The sequence below is a fragment of the Dermochelys coriacea genome, chromosome 10 (genome assembly GCF_009764565.3).
Source record: "Dermochelys coriacea isolate rDerCor1 chromosome 10, rDerCor1.pri.v4, whole genome shotgun sequence".
NCBI lineage: Eukaryota > Metazoa > Chordata > Testudines > Dermochelyidae > Dermochelys > Dermochelys coriacea.
Window position 1 is genome coordinate 18,813,556 of NC_050077.1, and position 24,876 is coordinate 18,838,431.

Genomic DNA, 24,876 nt, shown 5'->3' on the forward strand with positions numbered 1-24,876 from the left:
TTTTCAAAGTCTATGAACAAAGCTTTTATGCTGACATAGGAAGTTGTCAGATATTAAAACTTGACCAGTAGGTTTTATCACAAAAAGGTCCTTGGCTCAGAGAGGTATATTTTTTAACCGAGAGCCAGTTTCCTTTTCGTAAATATTTCCTGTTTCTGGCTTCTTACCTAAAAGGCTTGCTGCTGAGACTTCACAGTTATTCAGATGTGCTGCACACCTACCGACCCCTTGTTACCATTATTTGCTACATGACACTGACCACTATGAATGAAAATTTAAAGATGCATTAGAGAAACAACTCATCACAAGCAAAAAGCCAGTGTCAAAGCTGGAGTGCTAGGAGCTAACATAATACCACAAAAAGGTATTTATGAACATCTTTGAACAAAACCCATGTATCTGCTTTGACTATATCCACAGCCCGCTATTTACTTTTGACTAACATCTGTAGATGCCAACTAATTTTGGTGAGAAAGTGTGGCAAATATTTGTATGAACAGGTATGCGCATGAGTCTGTCCACCAGAAATATTTATGCAACCATCTTGAAAACTCTTAGGGGGAATCATCCAGTGAGGAAGCAGAAAATAATACCTTGTTGTGTAGCTCACCAATTGCAGAGCACACATAGCAAATTGCAAATAGTCACGCAACTGGTACAGCAAAAAGTTTGCGAAAAATCTCTAGGTTGAAATATATCTGAATAAACCATTCATTGAATAATCTAGTACAATATGCAAGTGTATAAAAATCTAAATCTAATGTGCAGAAAGAGAGGTTACACACACTGAATAGAGAGTGAAAAGCTGGCTCTCTTGAAGTCAATGGCAACATTCCCATTGTCTTCAATGGGGCTGCAATTTCATCCATTGTTTCCTACAAATAGTGCAGCTCTAATATGGATTATATATGTTTTGAAAATCTGAAATTGCCAATAATTCATTCAGTTTTAGTTTCCTCTTTGTGCCAAATGATGTCAAATAAAAGGAGGAGTTATTTCCCTGTATAGTACCTTGGATTCTTTGAGATGTTTTGTCCCTACGGGTGCTCCACACAAAACGTGTGCATGCCTGTGCACTCCCAAACGGAGACTGTAAAGCAGTGTCTGCGGGCCCATGCCTGCCCAGAGCAGCTCTCCGTGCTCCGAGACAAGGGCACATAGGGAGACATGGACCTGCCACACTCAGTTCCTCATCAACTGCAAAGTCAGAGACTCTGCAGCAGATGGATAGGAGGGAGGGAGGTGGAGCACTCAGAGAGGCAAAACTGGAAGAACTCAAGTTACTGTACAGGTAAGTAACCTTTCCTTCTTTGGTTTTATGTCCTTATGGATGCTCCAGGATAGGAGACTCCCAAGCACTAACTCAATGTCGAGGTAAATACAGAGGAGGCAAATCCAAGGCAGATCGGAGGACTGAGTCACCAAATGTCATGTCAGCTCTGAAAGCAAGTGAGATAGTGTAATGCTTGCCAAACGTACAGATAGAAAACCAAGTTGCAGGCCTGCAGATTACTGCTATAGGAACATCTTTCAGAAAGGCTATAGATGTGGACTAAACCCTAGTGGTGCATGCTGTTACTCTGTGAAGAGGCTATATTTTTGCAGTCTCATAGCATTTTAAGATGAAACTCAAGATCGACTGTGACAGTCTTTGAGTGGAAATGGGCTGCCTTTCATCCTTTCAGCAAAGGATGAAAGGCAGCCCTTTTCCACTCAAAGACTGTCACAGTCGGTCTTGAGTTTCATCTTAAAATGCTATGAGACTGCAAAAATCCTTTCAGCAAAGGATACAAAGAGTTTGGGAGAGATACTGAAGGCCGTGGCTCTGTTTAAATAGAGGTCAAGAGCCATTCGGACAGGTAGGTGTCTGTAGGCTAGATTCCTCTCTGGAGGCATGAAGCACTGGATAGAACATTGGTGGATGGATTTCCTGATTAATATGGTATTCTGAAAAACCCTTAGACAGGAAATGACACTGGGGACATAATGTGACCATATCCCTGTAGAAGGTAGTGAACAATGGGTCTGCCATGAGCACCCCGAATTCTGCAATTTATCTAGCTGAAGTGATAGCTATAAAGAATGAGGTCCTGAGGGAGAGATGGAGGAGAGAACAGGTAAGCCACTGCTTCAATGGAGGTTTCTTTAAGGCACTGAGAATGAAATTAAGGTTGCATGCAGGAGCAGGGTTCTGTACACGGGGAAACATTATGTAAACCCTTGATGAATCGGGTCATGGTAGATGGACAAAAACTGAGAAGCCCTCAATGAGTGAGCGGAAGGCCATGAGAGCTGCCAGGTGTAATCTGACTGAGCTCATTGACAAACTCTGAAAAAGAAAAATTCACAGTAAGTGAGAATTGGTAGTAAACTGTAGAACAGTCAACACCAAGTGCTCCATCTCAAGCTGCTGGCAACTGAGAAGGAACTGAGTGGTGGCAGGTCCATGACTCTCTATATGTTCTTGTATAGGAGCCTGAGGAGCTGCTCTGAGCAGGTCCAGGCCCACAGACTCTGTTTTACAGTCTTCAGTCAAGAGTGCACAGGTGCATGCACCTTCTATGGTGGAGCACCCATAGGGACATATACTTGAGGAAAAAACACACCTGCTTTCATATACACAATCTTGCAATACACTCCCCAAGATGCTTTTTTTGTAGTACTGAAAACCTTTAGACCTAGCCTTTCCCCCTATTATTTCACAATAAATGGAGACCAAGGTAGAGAGGGGAACAGTGTCAAACAGAAATAGCACCTACTTAGTCTGTCAAGATTAGGCAGAGTTCCTCCTGGTATGATAGGCAATTGGGTGTGAAAAAAGTACAGAATTCAGAATTCCCTGCTGTTTCAAAAGAACATGAAAAAACTCTGAGTACAGATAAAAAAAGATGGGGGAAAAAATCAAAATGTAGCCCATTTTACACTGTGTTAAAACTAAAGCATCCTGATGACAGTCCTTGCAAGCGTAAAATGAAATTATTTCTTATCTTGCTTTAATTCCTGTGGTCTGAAGGAGATATTACAAACACAGTACAATACTAGCCATCTAAAGTCCCTTGTGCTTTAATGACAATAGCACAAACATCAAACAAAATTATATAGTTGGTATAGAATTTATTTCTCCCATGAATTTTCGATAGTGAGATTGGGGATATTTCATATGCAAATTCAAAACTAAAAATAAGCGAACAAACAAAAAACTATTTCTGGTAGAATTGTGATAATGCTTGGAAGACAAATATGGACACAGGAAAAAAAAATCTCTTTTTAAAATTATTATTACTATTTATTATTTGTTTTCCGGTAGCTTCCTCAATGTGCTAGACCCCCATCTACATAGTCCATGCCATGAATAACTTTTAGGATGAAGTCCTGGCTCCACTGAAGTCAATTGGAACTTTGACATTGTTTTCAGTGGGGCCAGGATTTCACCCTTCAATTTTAAGAATACTGATCACACATACGCAAAAGGAGCCTGATAACTAGGGATGTAGCAACAAATACCTGTTGCCACAATTCCTATTGATTTTTCATGTGCTGGGAATTTTTTCCCAGAAGAACACTTCATGTAGGTGAGCAACCAGTATTTTATGCATGAGAAACATGCTGAAAATACTCTTTGAGATCCAATTCCTGTGATACTCTGTAAGAGTGAAAAAAAAACCCCAAAGCACTTTAAAATCCACATCTCGATTACACAGGGCCCAAACAAACAGAGAATCTGCCAAATGGGTGCTGTAAATGCGGCTCGGCACTCCAAACCGCCACGGGCAACACAGGGATCCTGCCACTTTTACTTTTAGGCACCCTGTGGCACAGCTCCATCACCACAACTGCCCAGTGCCCTGTCTAGACCCTCCATTGCCCAGTGCCCAACACACACAGATTTCCCCTGCACCTACCGTGCCTATTGGAAATATCCAGCCCTGCACACCACCCAATGTTATTATACTATAGCTCTGATTTCTCAAAGGAAGAAATTAGAAATGGGGATTTGTATAAGAGAAAAGTGATTGGGTAATAGTTCAGAAAAATAGAATCCTAGCGAAGTAAGGGACTAATATATAGTGTTTGACGCTGCCAGGGCAGAGTTAGGGAATTAAGAAACATAAAAATATTTATGGAAAATATGTGAAAGGCTCATGGATTTATGTTTTAAATGAGATACAGTTAAAAGTTTCTCCAGTGAGAAAGTTTTTTCAAAATATCAATATGTCTCCTTGACACCTCTTTTGGGTGGAGGGTGCACTGACAGGAAATTAATTATTTCTGCAATTAACAGACATTTAGAAAAACCTAATTTTGCTTTGCCTGCTAATTTTGATGAGACTTTAAATACAAGTTTGAAGAAAAAAATAGAAGCAAAACAAAATAAAAAAGCAAAGATAGCCTCCTCCTGAAAACATTCTACTCAAACTTGGCAAAGAGGGTAATAGCAACTGTGATGTTAATTATCATTTTGACACAGCTGCTATAATTGGATTAAGTAAAGGGAAATATCAAACAATGATAAATATGCAAGTTTAAAACAACACGAGAGAAAATGAAATCTGCTTTAATGATTAGAGATTAAATATTAATTATGTCCTGACATCAATCATAATAATAAATGGCATCCAAGTACAAAGCACTTCTCAAGTTAAACAGGTTGGCACTGATAATTAAAAGAAAAGAAAACTAACAGATTTTTGGGAGTATTTTCTAACCACATGTTTGCTATGGTTTAAATGGTTCCATGTTTATTGAGCAAACAGGTTTTGGGCAGATATTTGGTCCAGTGCTAGAAAAGTCAGGACACCTAAGGTTTAGCTCAATTTCCTTAATTAAAGGCAAAAACTGCAAGGTAATGCACAGTTTTTGATTTGTTTCTTCAAAGTACCAAACATATCCCCTACTCGTGAAAATAATATGATCCACATGACCCATCTCGATTAATGACATATTTACTGTAATAAAATATCCACAGAGCTTAGAATACCCTGTAATGAATGTTATTGAGGGTTCACCAAGACACACCTTTAGTCCATTCCTTATAAGGGATCTGTGCGGTTTTATTTGAATTTGTCCAATTGTACAGTAAAAGTCTTACTTTCTTTTTCCTGCCTCTTTTATACACTTAGAATTTGCCCAATATATTCATCTAATTCTGTTCTCACATCCCATCCTTAAATATTGGCTAGGAGAAAGTCTTCTAAAGTCTCCTCCTTCTCCACCTTTTCTAATGATTTAGCTTGCACTATTTTTGAAAGGTATTTTCCATTTTCTTGCAATTAAACTTTCAAAGGCAAGAAGTTCTTGGAAGTTCTCACAGCTCCTCAACATTTTAGGGTTGCAGGTCAGGGAACAGAGTCTTCTCTCACTCAAAGAAAAGAATCCTCAGAGGCATGTTTTTAAACACTGGAAACTGCCAGAGCTTTTTTTTTTTTTTTTTTACAATGGCTTCTATCAGAGCTTGCCCTGATGCAGCTGGACTAGTAGTAGCATGGATTCTTAAAATTCCCTTCTTTATACATGGCCTTAGAGGAACATTCCAAGTCTTTCTTGTCTTGTGGCCTTTTCTCCACCATTCTTCACTAATGAGATGTTTTCAAAAACACAACAGCAGAGGTTACAAGAATAAAAATGTAAGAACTCTCTCTCAATCTTAAAGAGCACACAATGCGAATGTTTAGCATTCTGTCCCCCAAAATAAACAACACTGAAAGGACAAAATCAGCTATTAGTGAAGCATATGTAGTGCAGTGTGACTTTACCACAGATACAGGTCAAATAACATCAAATTCAAATGGTTGTTACGTACCTAATTGCCACTACATGGCCTTCTCTATATTAGTGTTCTCCCCCACCCTATAACCTTTCTCAGCAGTGCAGCGCCACGAGCAGTAGCCAAGTTGGGAGCGTTAGATTACAGAGAGGGCAGTTTTTAGCACCGTGTCATCTAGCTATACAACATAGACAGCCCAGTCTACATTAGCTCCATTACATTAGATGGAGCACAACTGGTGGTCGCTCTGATAGAAAATTTGAAGAAAAAAGTGTTGTGTAGATAGTATTCATACGTCCACCCAGCACCAGACTATTTTTCATGTTTATCTAGGTATTTATATTGTGCTCATCATCTTGGTATCTGCATAGCAAATGACTGGAACAGGGGAAAGGGAATGAGGACATGTGGGCGACATTCACAGCTCTCCAAATGACTCAATGTGAGACTCTGGGCAAGTCACTTCTTCACTGATTTTCAGAAGTGTTGAGCACCCAGAGCTCCAAAATCAGGCTATTAACCTTTCTGTGATGTAGGGCTTGTCTACACGGTGATTTAGTACACGGCAAGCCAGGGTCTGAATCCATAGCATCAGCTCACCATGAACTAACTTTCTGTATGGACTCTGCTTTTGTCATAGGCACCGACTTACCTAATTGCTGGGGGGTGCTTAACCTCCACTCCGCCCAAGACCCCACCCCCACTCCACCCATTCCTCCAAACCCTCACCCCTGCCCCGAGTCTTCCTGCCCCCGCTCCTCCCAGCACCTCCTGCATGCCATGGATCAGCGGGTGGGAGGAGCTGGGAGGGAGGAGGAAGAGCTGATCAGTGGGGCCTCTGGTGGGTAGGAGGTGCGGCGGGAGGTGCTGGGGGTGGGGGAAGGCACTAATCTGTGGAGCTGCCAGTGGTGCGGAGCACCCACTGTTTTTTTCCCGTAGGTGCGCCAGTCCCGGAGCACCCATGGAGTCGGCACTTATGGCTATAGTGCACTGGAGGTTCTACTATGCTCTTTGATGTAGATTTACACTCTAGCTTGTCACACACAAACTCACCATGCACTAAGCTCTTGGTTTACCTACGGATAAAATGGGGATAATGATATTTGCGTTTCTTAAAGGGGAGTTGCTGGACTCAGTTATTTTATACAGTGCTTTCAGGTTGCTGAGTGAAAAGACACTATGGAAACACAAAATATTATTTGTTTATACAATTAAAAATGAAATCAGCAGCTAGTTGTTAAGTAGTAGGCACAAAAGATTTCATGTAACCTTTTTGCTTTCTCTCAACCAATAATTCTTCTTTTCTCTTCTTCTCTGTGCACAACAAAATATTTTCTAGGAGGACTTCAAATCACATCACGTATCTGGGCTGGTGACTGAGACTGTTTCGGTACTCACAAGCCACATTCATTCAGCACGTTGCTAAAAACAATCCCAGGCTATTTTCCTATGAGGACATCTGAGCTGATCTTACTTTATCTTTTCCCCTCACTTTCAGCCTATTTTGTTTTCCTTTGTACTGGGCTCTTCTGATCACCATCTTCTAAACAGAGTAAAATGAAAAAGCTCGGAGAAGGCAAATTACCAAGTAAAAGCAGTTTTTATGTCACCTCTAGCACTGATTATGAAGCAATGGGGAGGATCTTAAAGTTGACTGTAAGGTATAAAAATTGTAAATGCACTTGCTTTGCATACTAAGAAGAGTGTTACTATTTCAGCTGATATACTGTGTCTACAAATACTGGACTATGTTTTCAATTGGCAATGAATAGACCTTTCTCATCAAGGTATTTCAGGATGATACAGTACTGAAATGTGTGTGGTGTGAAATTTCAGCTAAGTAAGCCATTGAACAAATACTTTGGTACCTCAGAACTATTAAGAATGTACAGGCTTCTAGCAGCTAAGTGTTTAAAAATATTTTGGCATCAGGCACAGTAAATTGCACTTTGTGTACAGTACTTAGTAGTGCCGGGTATGAAGGGAGCTGTAGCTCACGAAAGCTTATGGTCAAATAAATTTGTTAGTCTCTAAGGTGCCACAAGTCCTTTTCTTTTTGTGAATACAGACTAACACGGCTGCTACTCTGAAACCGGGTATTACATGGATGATTCATAAGAACAGTAATACAGCAGCAATTACTGGATGTTCTATTCTCCAGTATTCAGGTTAGCTGCTTAGAAATAGATAACAAAGGTAATATTGTCCATTTACCTAACACAACCGTTTACCTAACACAATATACAGTACCCAGAGTAGCATGTGCTATGTTGGAAAATGGCACCTACCTCACTAAACATCTGATGTAAAGGTTTGGAGGATTTTGGGAACCAATCCTGAATCACGGTGAGTTAAGGTTGCCAGTGAGAATAAGATTGGCTCCTACTGCCGGATGCTGAAAACCGTAAGGACATGCCTACTAAGCGGCTCTAGAGTGGATGTCTATCTGTTTTCTAGAACTCAAGACTATAGACGGGGTTATGTGACACAAGAGGGAGGGGAAACATCCAAAACAAAAAGAAAATGATAAAACAATACAGAAAAAAATTAATGGAACTTTTTTGAACTGTTTCCATTCTGTCTGTGAGCTTCCAATTCCCTTAAGATTTAACAGCATCCAACAATCACAGCATGTTTACACTGTTCCCCAAATGACTATTGTGGCAGGGTTTCTAAAAAAATGTCTTTTCCTGACTGTCAGTGAAGATGTCACATTTGACTGTCTTTGTATTTTATAATACACCAGCCAGGTGCCACTCCTGTCAAAAATATCTTCTGGGTGAGCCAAGTTGTAATAGCTTATAGAACTATGGAGTTATTCTTCTGCTTTTAATAGTCTAAGATGCTGAAAAGAGAAGAAAAGGTAAGTGTTGCTCACTAAGTGCGATGTAATAACTCTAGCCAATGTATGTAATTTCATTTCATACATCCAGTTCTCTAAGAAAATAATGCTTCTCCTGCTGAGTTAAGGAGACATTTCCACCTTCATTTCTTTTTTGAAGCCACTAAAGGAAAATCAGAGTGATGTACTTTTTAATGACTTTGGCATAACTAAAAGAAAACTTCATTCTATAAAAGGAAGCATGGTTTCTATCCATATTTGGCAGTAAAACATGTACTGATTGTCTACATGGCTTGAATACAAACTACGTTGTAATTGAGAGGTATAAGCATTTCATTTTTAAGATGTATTTTTTAATCTCTCTCTCCCTCGCTCTCCATTGTACAAACCAGACTATGGTAACTTTAAATTCAGAGTGTAGATAGTTGTTTACAAAGAAGATTCAGGCAGTTGAAAAGCTTATTGTTTAGAAGCAGTTATTCACCCATGAATTCAAAAAGATAGCCTTAGGGATTATACTTTGCTCTAATTGTGTTTTAAATACTGCACTCTTGTATTAATGGTTCTTCATATTTTGACGAAAACACCTAGGACCATAGGAATTGCCACTGTAGATCAGACCAGTGGCCCATTCAGTGCAGTATCCTGGCTCGTACAATGGCCAACATCAGTTGCTTCAGAGGAAAAAACTCTTCAGTAGTTAGTTATGGGATAAGGTCACAAAGGGAAGTTTCCTCCAACCCCCAATAGTTATGAGTTTGACTTACCCCCTGAAGCTGGAAGGTTTATAGCCCTTCCAAAGCTCTTCTTTATTGTTTTAAATATTTACTATTATAACTCTGCCTATCCTTCTTATTCATGTAAGGTCTAATCCTCTTTTTGAATCCCACTAACCTCATGGTCATATCATCCCCTATATGGGCTACAATGACAACACAAGGTACAAGACAACAAAGAATCAGGCCCAAAGACTGTCATAATTCACATACCATAGGGGCAAATCTTTCCCACATCCATAGAGGTTTCACTGTAATGGAACTGGTGGGATTCTGGTACCCAAGGAGTAGGGCCAGAATGAGGGCTGTTTGGGGGATGCATGATCTCAGCATGCAGGGGATGGTACGGACAGAGCCAAACAAGGGCCAGTGTTTTGCGGCCGCAAAGATCTTCCACTCCTCCACACTGATGTCTGATGGAGGAGGATTCCTCCCATTGTGCATTTGCCCAGTACCCAGCCCAATAGAGCGGGGAATTAGTTTTCATTTTCTGAGATTGTGTTTTGTTTTGATGCTACATCTGAGTCTGCCTGAAGCTCATAATGCAAATGTCCAGGTGCCAATGCTAAACCTGCTCCTGTAATATGTTGTTTTCAGCTGTTTCATCAGAAGGCAAAAGGAACTCAAGTATTGCCTATACTTATTTTGAGCAGGTGAGATTGCGCAGTCAAAGACCTTCCATATCTAGAGATGAACTGCAACATTAATACGACCATGTCAGGAGTAAAATAAAATGTGTATGGTCACATTAAGATAAAAGGCATTTACATAGTTACACATTCAAAAGAAACAGCTGAACTAATAAAATGGGATATTATTCTTCTGAGAGGACGAGTGGCACATTAGCACATTTTATTATTAAATTAATAACAAATTAGTGCATTTAATTGATCTAAATTGTTCTAGTCCCAGCTGAAGTTGGCATCTTAATCCCATCTTTATGCATGAATGTCATAATTCATTAGTTATTTTAGTTAGCTAGCTGCAATGTTTGGAGATAATCAAGTGCACCAGAATAGAAGAAAAGCTAAAGCGATGGAATGCATCTCCCTAACCTTTTCCATTGCTTTTCCAATTTAACTGTACTGCCAACTACAGCCAAGCCTGTCAATCACACTGAAGAGCTGTATTTCCAAACCCGAGAATATGATTTGAAAGCTATTTATATTTTTGACTTGTTTTTATACAACTCCCTCTCAAATATATTTTGGTACCAAATGCAATACTAGCCCTGCATACACAACACTGCTAGAATGATAACGCTGTGAAGAATTCATCTAAATAAGGACAAAAGGGAGGCTGTCAGTCTACAGCAAAAGCAAGTTGGCAGTCAAGGGATTGGTTTATATTCCTGACTCGCCCACTGGCTGGCTCTGTGACCCTGGATGTATTGCTTGCTCTCTTATTATTTATTTTCTGTACCATAACCAAAGATGTGGCAGGCATTTTACAGGACACAGAAGAAGACCCAGACCTGGTGATTTAGCTTGCTAAACCTGCAATCAAATCTACATGACTGAAGTCAAATGAGTCTTCACACAGTCTCTGGGGTCTGTGCTAATGGAACCAGTTGCAAGATTGGGGTCTAAATTAAGATACGACATACAGATGGGGGTAATTATAAACATAAGGGATTGAAGGGATTCAATAATCTGTGATATGGAAATAATATTATCCATCTTTACACAGTATTTTGAGACCTTTGGGGAAAAGGCATCTCATAAATGCAAAGTTTTATTATTGTTTCTTAAAGTCCTACTCTAAGATTAAGGCTTGATTTTGTAAACATAATAAAGGGAAAAGTATATTTTTCTTTGTTAGTCTTGAGCTCCATTGTCATGATAGAGCCCTGTTAAGGAATTCATAGATTAACAGATTTTAAGGCCAGGGCCATCTAGTCTGACTTTCTATCTAACACACATCATAGATTTTTAGTAATTCTGGCATCAAGACCAGTAACTTGTGATTGATCCAGTATAAAACTCTATTAAAGAATCCATTATAGAACCTAATAGGACCCTGCCATGGAATTTAACATGGTGTGTGACTTCTATGCTACTTCTACCAATTTTTGCTACAGAAATAATGTGGATGAGGGTCTTTTATTGGCCCAACTGCAGCTGGTAAGAGACAAGTTTTTGAGCTTCCACAGAGCTCTTAATGTCATCCACCCTGTCTCTCTAATATCGTGGGACCAACACAGATAGAACACCACCACACAGAATTTTTGCTGCATACAGAAATGAGTTAGAAAATGCTCATTTGCACTTGTAAAACTACTTAGGCTGTTTGAGAAAATTGAGAACAAAAGAAAATCTCTTGTGTTCAGCTCCCCACCTTCTGATTCAGCAACCCACCTCTACCTAGGAGTGTGGAGTAAGCAGCGATCTATTCTAAGCCCTTCTCTACACCAAAGCTCTTCTGTAGATAACATGCAGGAGCAGCCATGCAAGAGTGAGAGACAACTATTCCCAAGACACAGTTTCATTTTCATGGAGCGAGTCTCCTGAACTCAGGACTCCTTCATTGAGACATACTGAAAGTAACCATGCTGTCTAACTTTTTTGTCATGTCCAAAACAAACTTAAGAGAAGTCATGTTACCTTGCATTGTCCCTCCCATGCGACTTCAAGAAGTTCATACCGCGATACCTGGACAGGAACGCTACTAGCTGATCATTTGTCCTGTGAAAGAAACAACAAAAAATGTGCAAATCAGATAGAGAAATCTGTCTTCTACGGAGTTATGTTTATTATTTCTCATTTTGAGACCCTTTGGACTCTTCACGGCATAGTTTTAAGATACTATTACGGTAACACTGTTTTTAATGCACACTTTTCCTCTCCAAAGGACAATGTTGCTGAAAGTGTTTTGTTGGTTTTGCTGAACTTTACAGACTGGTTCTACTGGATAGAAAGAAAGGCATGCTTATTATCTTTCAGTGATTTCTATTTCAAATGTGCTCAGTTTATGAGCCAAAAATGCTGGTTTTTTTTAAACTGCAAGTCTTGAAAATTTAACGTGGGATCTGAGAGTCAATTTAACAAGCAGTTTTGCTGATGCACATAAAGAGGAACAGAATTGGGCTCACACTCACAGCACAATCACAATCACAGCTCAGTGATACTCACAGGAGTAAAACGTGGTTGGTAACAATGATTTTTGTCACTGAAGTCAGTAGATTTTTGTCACTGTAGATCAGGCTCTGAACACACACAATCAGATCAGATCTGTACACAGGTACCCATGCCTAATTTTCCCTGGGGGTTGCTCAGCCCCGGACCCCACCCACACTCCATCCCTTCCGCGAAGCCCCCACCCCGCCTCTTCCCGCCCCATGCCATCCCTTCCCCAAGGCCCCACAGAGTCTTGCATACATGTCCAGCCCCACCCCACCCCCGATCCAGGTGTGAGGCAAGCAGGCTTAGCTCTGCAGGATCCAAGTGTGTGGGGATCCAGCTGTAGGGTGAGAGGGTTCTGTGTGGGGCAATCTGGGTGTGGATAGCTTAGTGGGGATTCCGGGGGGGGGCGTAATCTGGATGCACAGGGGCTTGTTGGGGGGAGGGGGGTTTCCAGGTGCAGGAAGAATGGGACTCTGGGGTGGGGGGGAATCCAAGTGAAGGTGGTTGGAGATCAGTGGGGGTGGTCTGAGTGTGGGGGTATGGGGTTTGGCAAGGGGATCTGGGTGCAGGGGGCTCAGTGGGGATGACCGGGTGCTGTGGGAGTGGGGTTTGGTAGGATGGGTGTCTGGGTGCAGCTTGTTGGGGCTCAGTGGGGTGGGGATCCAAGTGCAGGAGATGGGGGATCAGCGGGGTGGGGGTTCAAGTGCAGAGGGCTCAGCAGGGAGTGGGGCTCAGCAGGGGAGTTCTGGACGTGGGGTGGTCAGATTCATGGAGGTTGGGCAGACAGGGGACAGCTCCCCATTCAGTGACTCCTCTCACTGCAGATGGGGAGTGATGGGGGCAGGAAATGTGGGGGTTGCAGAGCTTCCTGGAGCTAGAGGAGGTTCCTGGGGGTGGGTCTGACCCAGCCCTGGCCACTTTGTGTGGGGGCAGGGAACTTCCCCCACTTCAGCTGAGATTAGCAGCTGGAGCCCAGCACATGGTAGAAGCCACCAGCAGGGGCGTCCCCAGCCTAGCCCCTCCCCGGCTCCAGGCACACTGCGATAATGAGTGAGAGGGACAGAGAGCGCCCAGCCCCATCCGCAAGGTGGTGATTTACATCTCCCCAGCTGCTCCTGACTCCTGAACCAGATGTAACCTTCTCCGCCCCCCACTACTGTCTGCAAGGGGTGCATTGATCAATTTTCGTGGGGGGGAAAATACAATATGTGGGGAGACATTAATTCTGCACTTGCACAGTATTCTCCTATAAATAAAAAGGTTAAGACTGAGATTTTCAATGCCAATTTTCAAGCTTTTTATACAGGGAACTTATTTAACTTGACTTAATGTGGTGTATAAAAGTGGAATACATAAGTTCTTGGATGTTTAGGATAAAATTTGAAACTACCTAGAATTTGGATGCCAAATTCCCAATAAAATTAATGGGAACAAAGGAATTTGGATGGCTAATTTCCATTCATCAGTTATTTGGCATCCAAATCTTAAGTAGTTTTCAAATTTTGAGCCTAAATGTACAAGACTTTATGTATTTGAGTCTGCTCCAGTGGTTCACTATTACTTCAACAAAGGTACAAACATATTTCCTCCTTTATTTATCTACTTCAACATATTTAGGAAATTTGAGAAAATTCTAATGAATAGATAGATCTTCAGCTACTGACTCACATTTAAAAACGTAACATTAAAAATAAGAGATACAAGACCCTTTTTGGCAATGGTCTATAATGCAACTGATACCAGTCAAGTCAGAGATAAAATAGTTGTAGCTGGTACAGCATTTTGGAAACATTCCACTTTTATAAGCCATATCAAACCAAGTTAAACAAGTTCCCTATATAAAATGCTTTAAAATTATGCAATCAGTAGTAATAACTTGGGGACTTTATCGAACTAGCAAAGCATCTAAGTACCTTATATTTACAAACTCTCACATCATCATAGGTAACAGTTCATTACCGAACGGATGAATAAAGACCAAGTTAACTATTGATTGAGTCTAGACCAATTGGAATATCTGTCTATCAACCAATTTAAATGGCTAGATTGTAGGAGCCTGAGACCCTCCTTCCATGTTCACTCATGTGAACTTTAATGCCTCCCAGGGTCAGACTCTGTGTCTCAATTTGGCATCCTGAGAAAACTGCTTTCTGTGTAGTAAGCTGTGCAGATTTTCACATTTGCTGCTTCAGTGGTTCTCCATCTTACTGGGATGAATAGGCATTTAGTGAATTTACTTAGCAATGCTTCCACATGAAATAGTTTCAATGACTGACATCTTAGGGCAAGTTTCTAGGCAAACGCTGGCATGCAAGGATGATGTACAAAAGTATAACGAAGTTTAGAGGTGCTTGGACTTTAATTTGCTTGGAGGATAAAATCAAATCAAACAAATTAACACCCCACACTGGTCAATACTCCTCTATTGTTTCCTTAACATAAACTTCCCACCAATCTATGTTTCACTTTTCAATTGTGCTTTTCAAAACGTATCTGAAACCAGGCCTGCCACACAAAGTTTTCAGCTGTTGTTGCTTTTTAAATTACTGTCTGTAATTTTCTGTCTAATTTTTAGCTCTCACGATAATGAACAGCCTCAAATCTTTTGACATTTTCTCCATCTCTTGAATAAGTTGGTGGCATTTTAGTTCTCTTTCTGATCAAATATTTTGTAAGAATTAACTTACACATTTTGTTTGTTTTTTAAAATAAATATCATTCTTCTCAAGTTTTGACATCCCACTTTCATTTGGAAAACATTCTAGATATTTGACGTTTAGATCTATGTGCTCAACCAATTCAAGCTTACGCTTGCTCTAGCAGCACAAATATTATAGAACTTTTAATTTCCTTTCCTGTGAGCCACTTCCTCTGAGTCTGAACTTGCAATGGTGTTGAGCACCATCTCCTCATTATTACCTTCCACACCGTAAGGGAGCTGAAAATGCTCAGCATCTCATAGGTCCCTATATTTTTAAAAGCATCTAAATAGAGCAGCTAAAGTCCCAGTTACTTCATAGAGGAACGTAACTTTAGTGCTGTATTTTCAAATGCCTCTAACCATAATCACTACAGCATTGCCTAAGTGCTCTCTAGCAGTAATGCCGCTAGCACCATGTGATGCCCCTAGCATTAGGTCTTGCTATTGTCTCTGGCAATGGTTGCTAAAACTATTTGGTCTAATTCTTCTCCCAGTGAAGACAATGTGAGTTTTGCCAGAGTTATCAGTAGAAGCAGGAGCAGTCCTATTCTTTCAAATTCATCCCTGGATCTGAGAAACCAGAAAGGGGTCAAAGGTTCGGTTAGCTCTGTAAATCTGACCAGAAACAAGAATGCACTGCAGAACATTTCGCTAAGGGGCAAAGGAAAATGTTATTTCACAAGATGTAGGGGCTAGGTTATGTGGCCATAAATGTGGCCAGGTATTTAAGCACGTGTAGTTTCTACTGACTTCACTGGGACTACACACATGGTTAAAGTTATAAATGTGTGTAAGTATCTTGTTGATTTGGAACTCACAAAAGAGATTGCTAGCTTTGGACATAATGGCAGAAAACATGGATGAAAATTATATCAGACTGCCTCACTTGCCCAACTTTGTATTAAGAAAGATTTAATACCTGGTTAGGACACATTGCACCACTCTGGCAGCACAAAGCTGCTCTAACTCCCATTTATAACTGGACCCCAGAGGCTTCCCCCTGGGTAGAAGGTATCTTCAATGGCTTAGAGCTGCTATTGTGGCACCTGGCTACCCCTTCCACCAGCTGGTGGTGCAGGAGAAGTAGCAGAAAAGAAAGGTGAGGCCTGCCTGATCTTTGGCTGCTGTAACAGTCCCTGGGAGCCATTAATGGCAGAGGTAGATTAGATTTTCACAGCCTCAGGGTCAGGAGCACAAAGGCAAGTCACCTTCCTTGGGTTTGCATCTTGCCCTCTTTGGCTGAACTGGGAATCATGACCTTAATCTGAATAATGTCTTCAACCAAGTGACAGTGGTCTACATACCGATCCTTTTCATAGCAGTAAGGAAGCATGCAAGCTGGGCCAGGGCCAACAGTATCCAGAAACTAGTAAGAGCCTCTCACCTATTACCTCTAAACTAGTGAAGGGGAGGGTTGTGACAAACCAATATCACACATTATCCAATGCCTTAGGGCACTTCTGTTTAAATGGTATCCACTTGTCTGTGACTGAAACTATGCAGTGTTGTTGTAGCCATGTTGGTCCCAGGGCATTAGAGAGACACGGTGGGTGAGGTAATAACTTTTATTGGACCCAACTTCTGTTGGTGAGACAGACAAGCTTTCAAGTGACACGGTTTTGTGTAAAGAAAGCTTGTCTCTCTCACCAACAGAAGTTAGTCCAATAAGAGATATTATCTCACCCATCTTGTCTTTCACTGGAACTGATATTTTCAGATTGGTCTGAAGATAATTGGAAGTTTTAAGCTAACTGTTGAGGTGGAATGGTTGGAATTATTAAGCATAAAGCTACTGGTCATGCCAGGGTCTTTTCAGAAGCACTAGAAGAATGATTATCCCTTGTTACCACGACCACTACTTGCAGTGCCCCAGAGTTTAGTTGTACTTTGCAGAACATATAGAAGAACCTATCCCTGCGTTACAGAGCTTACAATCTGAATAAAGATGTGATATAACAAACAAACATAAGAAAAACAAAAGGAGTGGGGGTTGGGGATGAAAAGAGAATATGGGTTACAACAGTAAGACCAAATGGCTTCTCAGATTACATACAGGAGTATTAAATTCCTGACATCTTGGTGTAGGGTTTCATTAATGATTAAAGGAATATTTGTAACAACATTGGTATGGGTTCCCTGACTGCCCCACAGGTCTTCTAAATACTACCCTTGTTAGGATGAATATGTTAAGCACCTGCCTACTGCTAACAATCTGCTTTATTGTCCTGGGGAAATTACTGTTAACAAAGAAGAATAGCACATTGATTGGACTGATCTGCAATGTTTGCACCCTGAGGGAAGACGGTCTTGCGGCCAACACCTGACTGGGAGCTAGAGGATCTGGGTTTTATTCTTGGCTCTACCACAGACTTCTTTCTGTGACTTGGGCAAGTTACTTATTTGAATGTTTTGAAGTTTGGGTGTCTAAAGTCTGCCTCGAAATAAAAGCAGCCTGGTTTTTAGAGTTGCTGAGCACTCACAGCTCCAGTTGAAGTTACTGGGAACTATGAATGCTCAGCACCTATGAATATCAAGCCACTTTTACTGAGGGGCCTGGGTATGGATTTCGGAGTCTATATTTCAGAAATCAAGTTTGAAAATTTTTGCATTAACCTCTCTCTGTCTATTTTCCTGCCTGTCCATACTCCTTTCCTACTTCAAACCGGGTAGTTCTGAGGCTTGACTCATTAAAGTATACAAGGTACACAGACACTATCATGACTAGAAGCACAGAAACATCTTTGATACATACATATTACAGGCATTATCTACTCCAATAGAAAGCAGCTGTTGTGCACACAGGAATATTACCTACCAACATAGAGAGAGAAACAGTTTTTTCATTGCTGACCCATGACTAAAACAAAAATCTCTTGGGGAAAAATGTCCTAGTTTTTTCTAGTTCAAACTCTACATGTTTGCTTTGCATATATTTTCTGTGGCAAAATGACAAAATACTTTCAAAAATTAATTGGAATGAAAGTCCTCTTTTTTCCAATAAATGGAAATCTGTGATTTTTGGTTTTATAATTCTGAGTATGGATTCATTTTCACAACTGTTTTTTTTTTAAACACATTTATAGAAGTTTTTTCTGTCTCCCCCAACCCCCCAACTTTAATTCCTGGCCTTGCTTACTTTTTCAAGCTAGGGAAGATGTAAGAAAATATGATACAGTCAAAACCGATGAAGTTAGCAATCTCTGAATTATGGTGTGGAGTACAGGTAGAGAGAAGGAAGCAAAGCTGCAGATATAGTTAAAAATTCAGCAGTTCTTCTTGGTTGGAGTCTGCTCCTCCCTACCACAATACAAAGATGCAGAAGATGTGGAAGGAAGTTTCCCACTTCAAGTGCTTAAAATAGATATAAATACATCTCATTCACATAGAAATAGAAAGAAGCTGTAGTTACTAAGTAAGCCAGAATAATTATTATAGGCAACTATCTAAGGGCTAGATCTTGCCTCCTTTGCACACAATGAGCAGTTCCTTGCTCTGTGAGTGGTTTCTTTGTGCTTTTTGGGCAGGCTTTTCAAATGCACTGAGCACTGGCCTAACTGCTCCCACTGAAATCAGCTGAGTTTTACCATCAAGTTCAATGGAAACAGAAGTTCCAACATTGGGCACTTTTGAAAAATCAGTGTAGGACTACACAGTGTGTTGTAGTCAAAAAGCATCCCTTTATTTCAGTCACCTCTGTTTTTGGCTCAAAACTTCATTTTCTTCATTGAGAGTCAGATTCTGCCATTCTTCCTCACACCTTACTCTGGGAGTAGTGCTATTGATTTGACGGGACTACACATGGAACAAGGATCTATTCATTTCACAGACTCTAAGGCCAGAAGAGATCATTGAGATAATCTAACTTCACCTGTATAACACAGGTCATAGATTTCAGAGAAGCAGACGTGTTAGTCTGTATCCTCAAAAAGAAAAGCAGTACTTGTGGCACCGTAGAGACTAAAATTTAATTGAGCATAAGCTTTTGTGAGCTACAGCTCACTTCATCGGATGCATGCAAAGTCATAGAACTTTCCCAAAATAATTCCTAGAGCAGATAGATCTCTTAGAAAAACATCCAATCTTGTTTTAAAAATGGTCAGTGATGGAGAATCCATCATGACCCTTGGCACACTAATTAACCATTGGAACACTCTCCCTATTAAAATGTACATCTTATTTCCAGTCTCAATTAGGCTATCTTCACTTCCAGCCAGTGGGTCCTGTTATACCTTTCTCTGCTAGATAGTCTATAAGTAGTTACCTGGGGAACGTTATCAAGTCACTCTTTAACCTTCTATTTGTAATGTTAAATAGATTGAACTCTTTCAGTCTATCACTGTAAGATATGTTTTTTAGTCCTTTAATATTTTCTTGTGGCTCTTGTCTAAACCCTCTCAAATTTATCAGCATCCTGATAAATCAGAATGGACACAAAAAGAAAAGGAGTACTTGTGGCACCTTAGAGACTAACAAATTTATTAGAGCATAAGCTTTCGTGAGCTACAGCTCACTTCATCGGATGCATTGATCAAATGCATCCGATGAAGTGAGCTGTAGCTCACGAAAGCTTATGCTCTAATAAATTTGTTAGTCTCTAAGGTGCCACAAGTACTCCTTTTCTTTTTGCGAATACAGACTAACACGGCTGCTACTCTGAAACCTGTCAGAATGGACACAGTATTCCAGCAGAGGTCACACCAGTGCCAAACACAGAGGTAAATACTCCTGCTTAAGATTTCCATGTTTATGCATCCAAGAGTTGCATTAGCTCTTTTGGCCATGGCACGGCACTGGGAGCTCATATTCAGCTGATTATCCAAATTTTTTTTGGCTGACCCCCAAATCTTTTTCAGAGTCCCTGCTTCCCAGGATAGAGTCTCCCATCATGTAAGTATGGTAACATTCTTTGTTCTTAGATGTATACATATACATTTTGCCATATTATGACATATATTGTTTGCTTGTGCCCAGTTTACCAAGTGATCAAGATCACTCTGCATCAGCGACCTGTCCTCTTCATTAGTTACAATTCTCTCAACTTTGTGTAATCTGCAAACTTTATCAATGATGATTGCATGTTTTCTTCCAGGTCGCTAGTAAAAATGTTAAATAGTGTAGGCCTAAAACTGATACCTGTAGGACCCCACTAGAAACACCCGATGATGGTTCCCGATTTACAATTACATTTTGAGACCTATCACTTAGACAGCTTTTAATCCACTTAATGTGTGCCATGTCAAATTTATATCTTGCTAGGTTTTTAATCAACATGTCATGTGATACCAAGTCAAATGCCTTACAGAACTCTAAGAATGTTATTTCAATACTATTACCTCTTTGAACCAAACTTGTAATATCATAAAAAATATCAAGTTAATTTGACAGGATCTATTTTCCATAAACCCATGTTGATTGGTATTAATTATATTACCCTCCACTTTAATTTTGTTTATTAATTGAGTCCCATATCAGGATCTCCATTATCTTGCCAGGGATCGATATCAGACTGCCAAGCCTATAATTACCTAGGTCATCCCTGTGACAGATGTGGCAATTTCCTACAATATCTTTGGGAGATCCTACTGTATTAAGTTTATCATAGAATTGTAGGACTGGAAGGGGCCTTGAGAGGTCTTCTAGTCCAGTCCCCTGCATTCAAGGCAGGACTAAGTATTATCTAGACCACCCCTGACAGGTGTTTGTCTAACCTACACTTAAAAAACTCCAAAGATCAAAATTCCACAACCTCCCTAGGCAATTTATTCAAGTCCTTAACTATCCTGACTGTTAGGATGTTTTTTCCAATGTCCAATCTAAACCTCCCTTGCTGCAATTTAAGCCCATAGCTTCTTGTCCTATCCTCACAGGTTAAAGAGAACAATTTTTTTCTCTCCTCCTTGCAACAACCTTTTATGTACTTTAAATCTGTTATCATATCTCCCCCCGCCCGAGTCTTTTCTTCTCCAGATTATACTCCCACTTTTTTCAATCTTCCCTCATAGGTCAAGTTTTCTAGACCTCTAATCATTTTTGTTGCTCTCTTCTAGACTCTCTCCAATTTGTCCACATCTTTCTGGAAATGTGGCACCCAGAACTGGACACAATACTCCAGTTGAAGCCTAATCAGCATGGAGTAGAGTGTAAGAATTACTTCTTGTATCTTGCTTACAACACTCCTGTGAATACATCCCAGAATGATGTTTGCTTTTTTTGCAACAGCGTTACACTGTTGACTCATTTTGCTTGTGATCCACTATGACACCCAGATCCCTTTCCACAGTACTCCTTCCCAGGCAGTCATTTCCCATTTTGTAAGTATGCCACTGATTGTGCCTTCCTAAATGAAGTACTTTACATTTGTCCTTATTGAATTTCATTCTACTTATTTCAGACCATTTCTCCAGTTTGTCCAGATCATTTCGAATTTTAAACCTATCCTCCAAAAGCACTTGCAACCCCTCCCAACTTGGTATCGTCCGTAAACTTTATAAGTATACTCTCTATGCCATTATCTAAATCACTGATGAAGATATTGAACAGAACCAGACCCAGAACCGATCCCTGTAGGGCCCCACTTGATATGCCCTTCCAACATGACTGTGAACCACTGATGACTACTCTCTGGGAACGGTTTTCCAACCAGTTATGCACCACGTCTACCGCTTCTCCCCCATCCTCAAGGCTTTTTACCCTGCCAAAGAAAGCTACTAGGTTGGTTTGACATGATTTGTTCTTGACAAATCCATCCTGACTGTTACTTATCACCTTATTATTGTCTAAGTGTCTGCAAATTGATTGCTTAATTATTTGCTCTATTATTTTTCCAGGTACTGAAGTTAAACTGACTGGTCTGTAATTCCCTGGGTTGTCCTTATTCCCCTATTTATAGATTGGCACTATATTTACCCTTTTCCAGTCCTCTGGATTCTCAGCCATCTTCCATGACTTTTTGAAGAAAATTGTTAATGGCTCAGATATCTCCTCAATCAGCTCCTCGAGTATTCTAGGATGTATTTCATCTGGCCCTGGTGACTTGAAAACATTTAACTTGTCTAAGTAATTTTTACTTGTTCTTTTCCCTATTTTAGCCTCTGATCCTACCTCATTTTCACTGGCATTCGTTAAGTTAGATGTCCAATTGCTACTAAACTTTTTGGTGAAAATCGAGAAATAAAGTCATTTAGCACTTCTGCCATTTCCACATTTTCTGTTATTCCCCTCTCCCCCCAACCGCCAATTGACTAACAAGCCTTACCCTGTCTTTGGTCTTCCTCTTGCTTCAAATGTATTTGTAGAATGTTCTCGTTACCCTTTATATCTATCTCTTGTGTATCATTGTAGGGCAGGAATTGTATGCAATTCCATGGGGGAGTGTGGCCAGGGGCCTCCAGGAACTAAGAACAGTAAGGGGTGATTATGTAAATTCAGTCAGGTTGTAACACCTTCAGAGAACTCCCATCACCTGAAAAGGCTTACATATAATGGTTCCAACTGATCTTCCAGGGACCAACTGACAAAAAAAAGGAGTTCTAGATAAATAGTCTGAGTTTAAATTGACTCAGGGACTTCTTTCTGATCCAGCAAATGGAGAGATATCTCTATCTATCCTGCTGGTCTGGACTTTATTGTTTACATTCTGTTTGTACTCAGTGAGAGCAGAGGTATGAGAATCAGTGAATCAATCACAGTTAACCTGCTTCTGATATACCGGAGATATCAGGCTAAACGAATATTTTAACCAAAGTGATTTACACATTTTTAAAGATTCTTGATCTCTTTTTAACACAGGACTTCTGATTTGAATCTATTCCTCATAGTAATTAGATAATCCTTTTGTTGCTCTCTAAGGGCCAGATTCAATGAAGACAATGGGCATCTCTCCCTTGATCTCAACAGGGTTCAGATCAGGCCCTTTAGGATAGCTTCATCACTGCCATTTACATTCCTTGAGAGTGCCAATGAAAAGGTGGCATTTTACAAGATCTGAATACTACACTGAATCTCACACTGGGGAGTACTATGCTTGTTCATCCACTGGGAATGTTCATATTTTCATGACACAGAATTGTAATTTATCCCGAATTACATTGACAAGCACTGCCTATGGTAAGCTGCCAAGCTAAATACAAACTCAACATTAAGAGCCAGATTCTGTTACCCTTATAAGCAGTTGTATCTTATTCCCTGAGTAATGGGATTAATTGTGGTATAAGGTGCTAACAAACTGGAGTAAGAGTATCACAATCTGGCCTTAAGGTTTTGAAAAACTCCCTAAATTTTTGTCTGCTGCTCCATCCATAGCATGCAGTCTTTACTGTTTCATTGAAATGAAAGATAATGCCTGCAGCAATTGACAATTTCTTTGTCTGTTGGAAGTTTCTGTCTCCAACCCATAATTTACTTTGATTGTAATTTTTGTATTTATTTATTTTTTTGTTGCTGTGAAAATGTAAATGGCGAGCATTTTCCAGAGTCTTTATCTGAGAGACTTTCCAATTGGACAAGTAAAATATATTAATGCACTTCTATTATTGCTATATTTAAACCCTAGGACAAATTATATGTTGCCCTGGACACGGTCATCACATATACCAATGCAAAGTGAATAAAAAGCCAACACTAGATCAGAATGGTAATTTACACCCCACTTTAGACTGGTGTCAATTACTACACAAGGTAACAGAGAATGTATATATTTTATCATTTCATTTAGAGGGTCAATGTCAAAGTTGTGTTACCCTGAAAGCTGCCGGGAGAAGACCCTGATTTCAGAGGAAGAACATTATTGGCCACAGAGTGGCTCCTTTCTCCTGGAGTTGAGGCAGATACGGACACTCAAAGACGAAGTGGGTATTCACCCACGAAAGCTTATGCTCCAATACGTCTGTTAATCTATAAGGTGCCACAGGACTCTTTGCCTCTCTCAGAGACAGAGAGAGAGAGAGAGAGAGAGAGAGAGAATGAATGTGTTGGGATGGGAGGATACAAGATTTGTCCCCTAGAACACAAATGGATCATTAGTTCTGTGGATTCCCACGTTGTTTTTCTTAAAAGTAATCCATTTCAGTGATTTAATCAAAGCAGAAACTAATTCCTGTGCTAATCACATTTCGTCTTATTACTAAGAGGGGTGAAACTGGAGGCTTTCTGTTTTTATAGCTGCACAATTCTTCCTCTTTTTAACATACGTTAGCATTCAGCTATCTGCTATGGTTCTTAGTTGATGTGAGTAGTAATCATGACACCTGAAAGTCATTTATGTAGGAGATGCCACTGAATTCTCCAATCCAAAGCTAATATTCTTCACACACTGAAGATTGTTGGGTTTGCTGATAATGTTTCTGTAATAGTGGTTCTGAGTTTTCTTTCATATATTTATCATATTTCACAAAGACAAAGAGAGGGGTTCCTACGAGAACTAAACTGAAGCACTGACCTGAAACTGCCATGTTGCAATGACTCTGTAGATAGCATACTATGCTACTATGCTGGAATGCTGGGTTTGAGGATAGCCACAGGAACTTTAAAAATGGACCAGCAGGTGTCTGAGCATCACAGAGGTAGTGCTCCAAATTTCTAGGGTCACGGAATGAGGGCGTCTTCTGCAGTAATCAGATAACTTCCTGGTGACTGGTATAGAGAAACACTATAGTCACGGAAGAGATAGTATG

General features: G+C 40.2%; 1 protein-coding gene across 1 annotated transcript in view; it reads right to left on the bottom strand.

The window, feature by feature from the left end:
* Positions 1–24,876, bottom strand: part of XYLT1 (xylosyltransferase 1) — a 329,653-nt gene that overhangs the window by 54,471 nt on the left and 250,306 nt on the right. Inside the window, exon 6 of the mRNA XM_038419801.2 lies at positions 11,986–12,066. Within this exon, the coding sequence (XP_038275729.1) occupies positions 11,986–12,066 (81 nt within the window). The remainder of the gene's footprint in view (positions 1–11,985; positions 12,067–24,876) is intronic.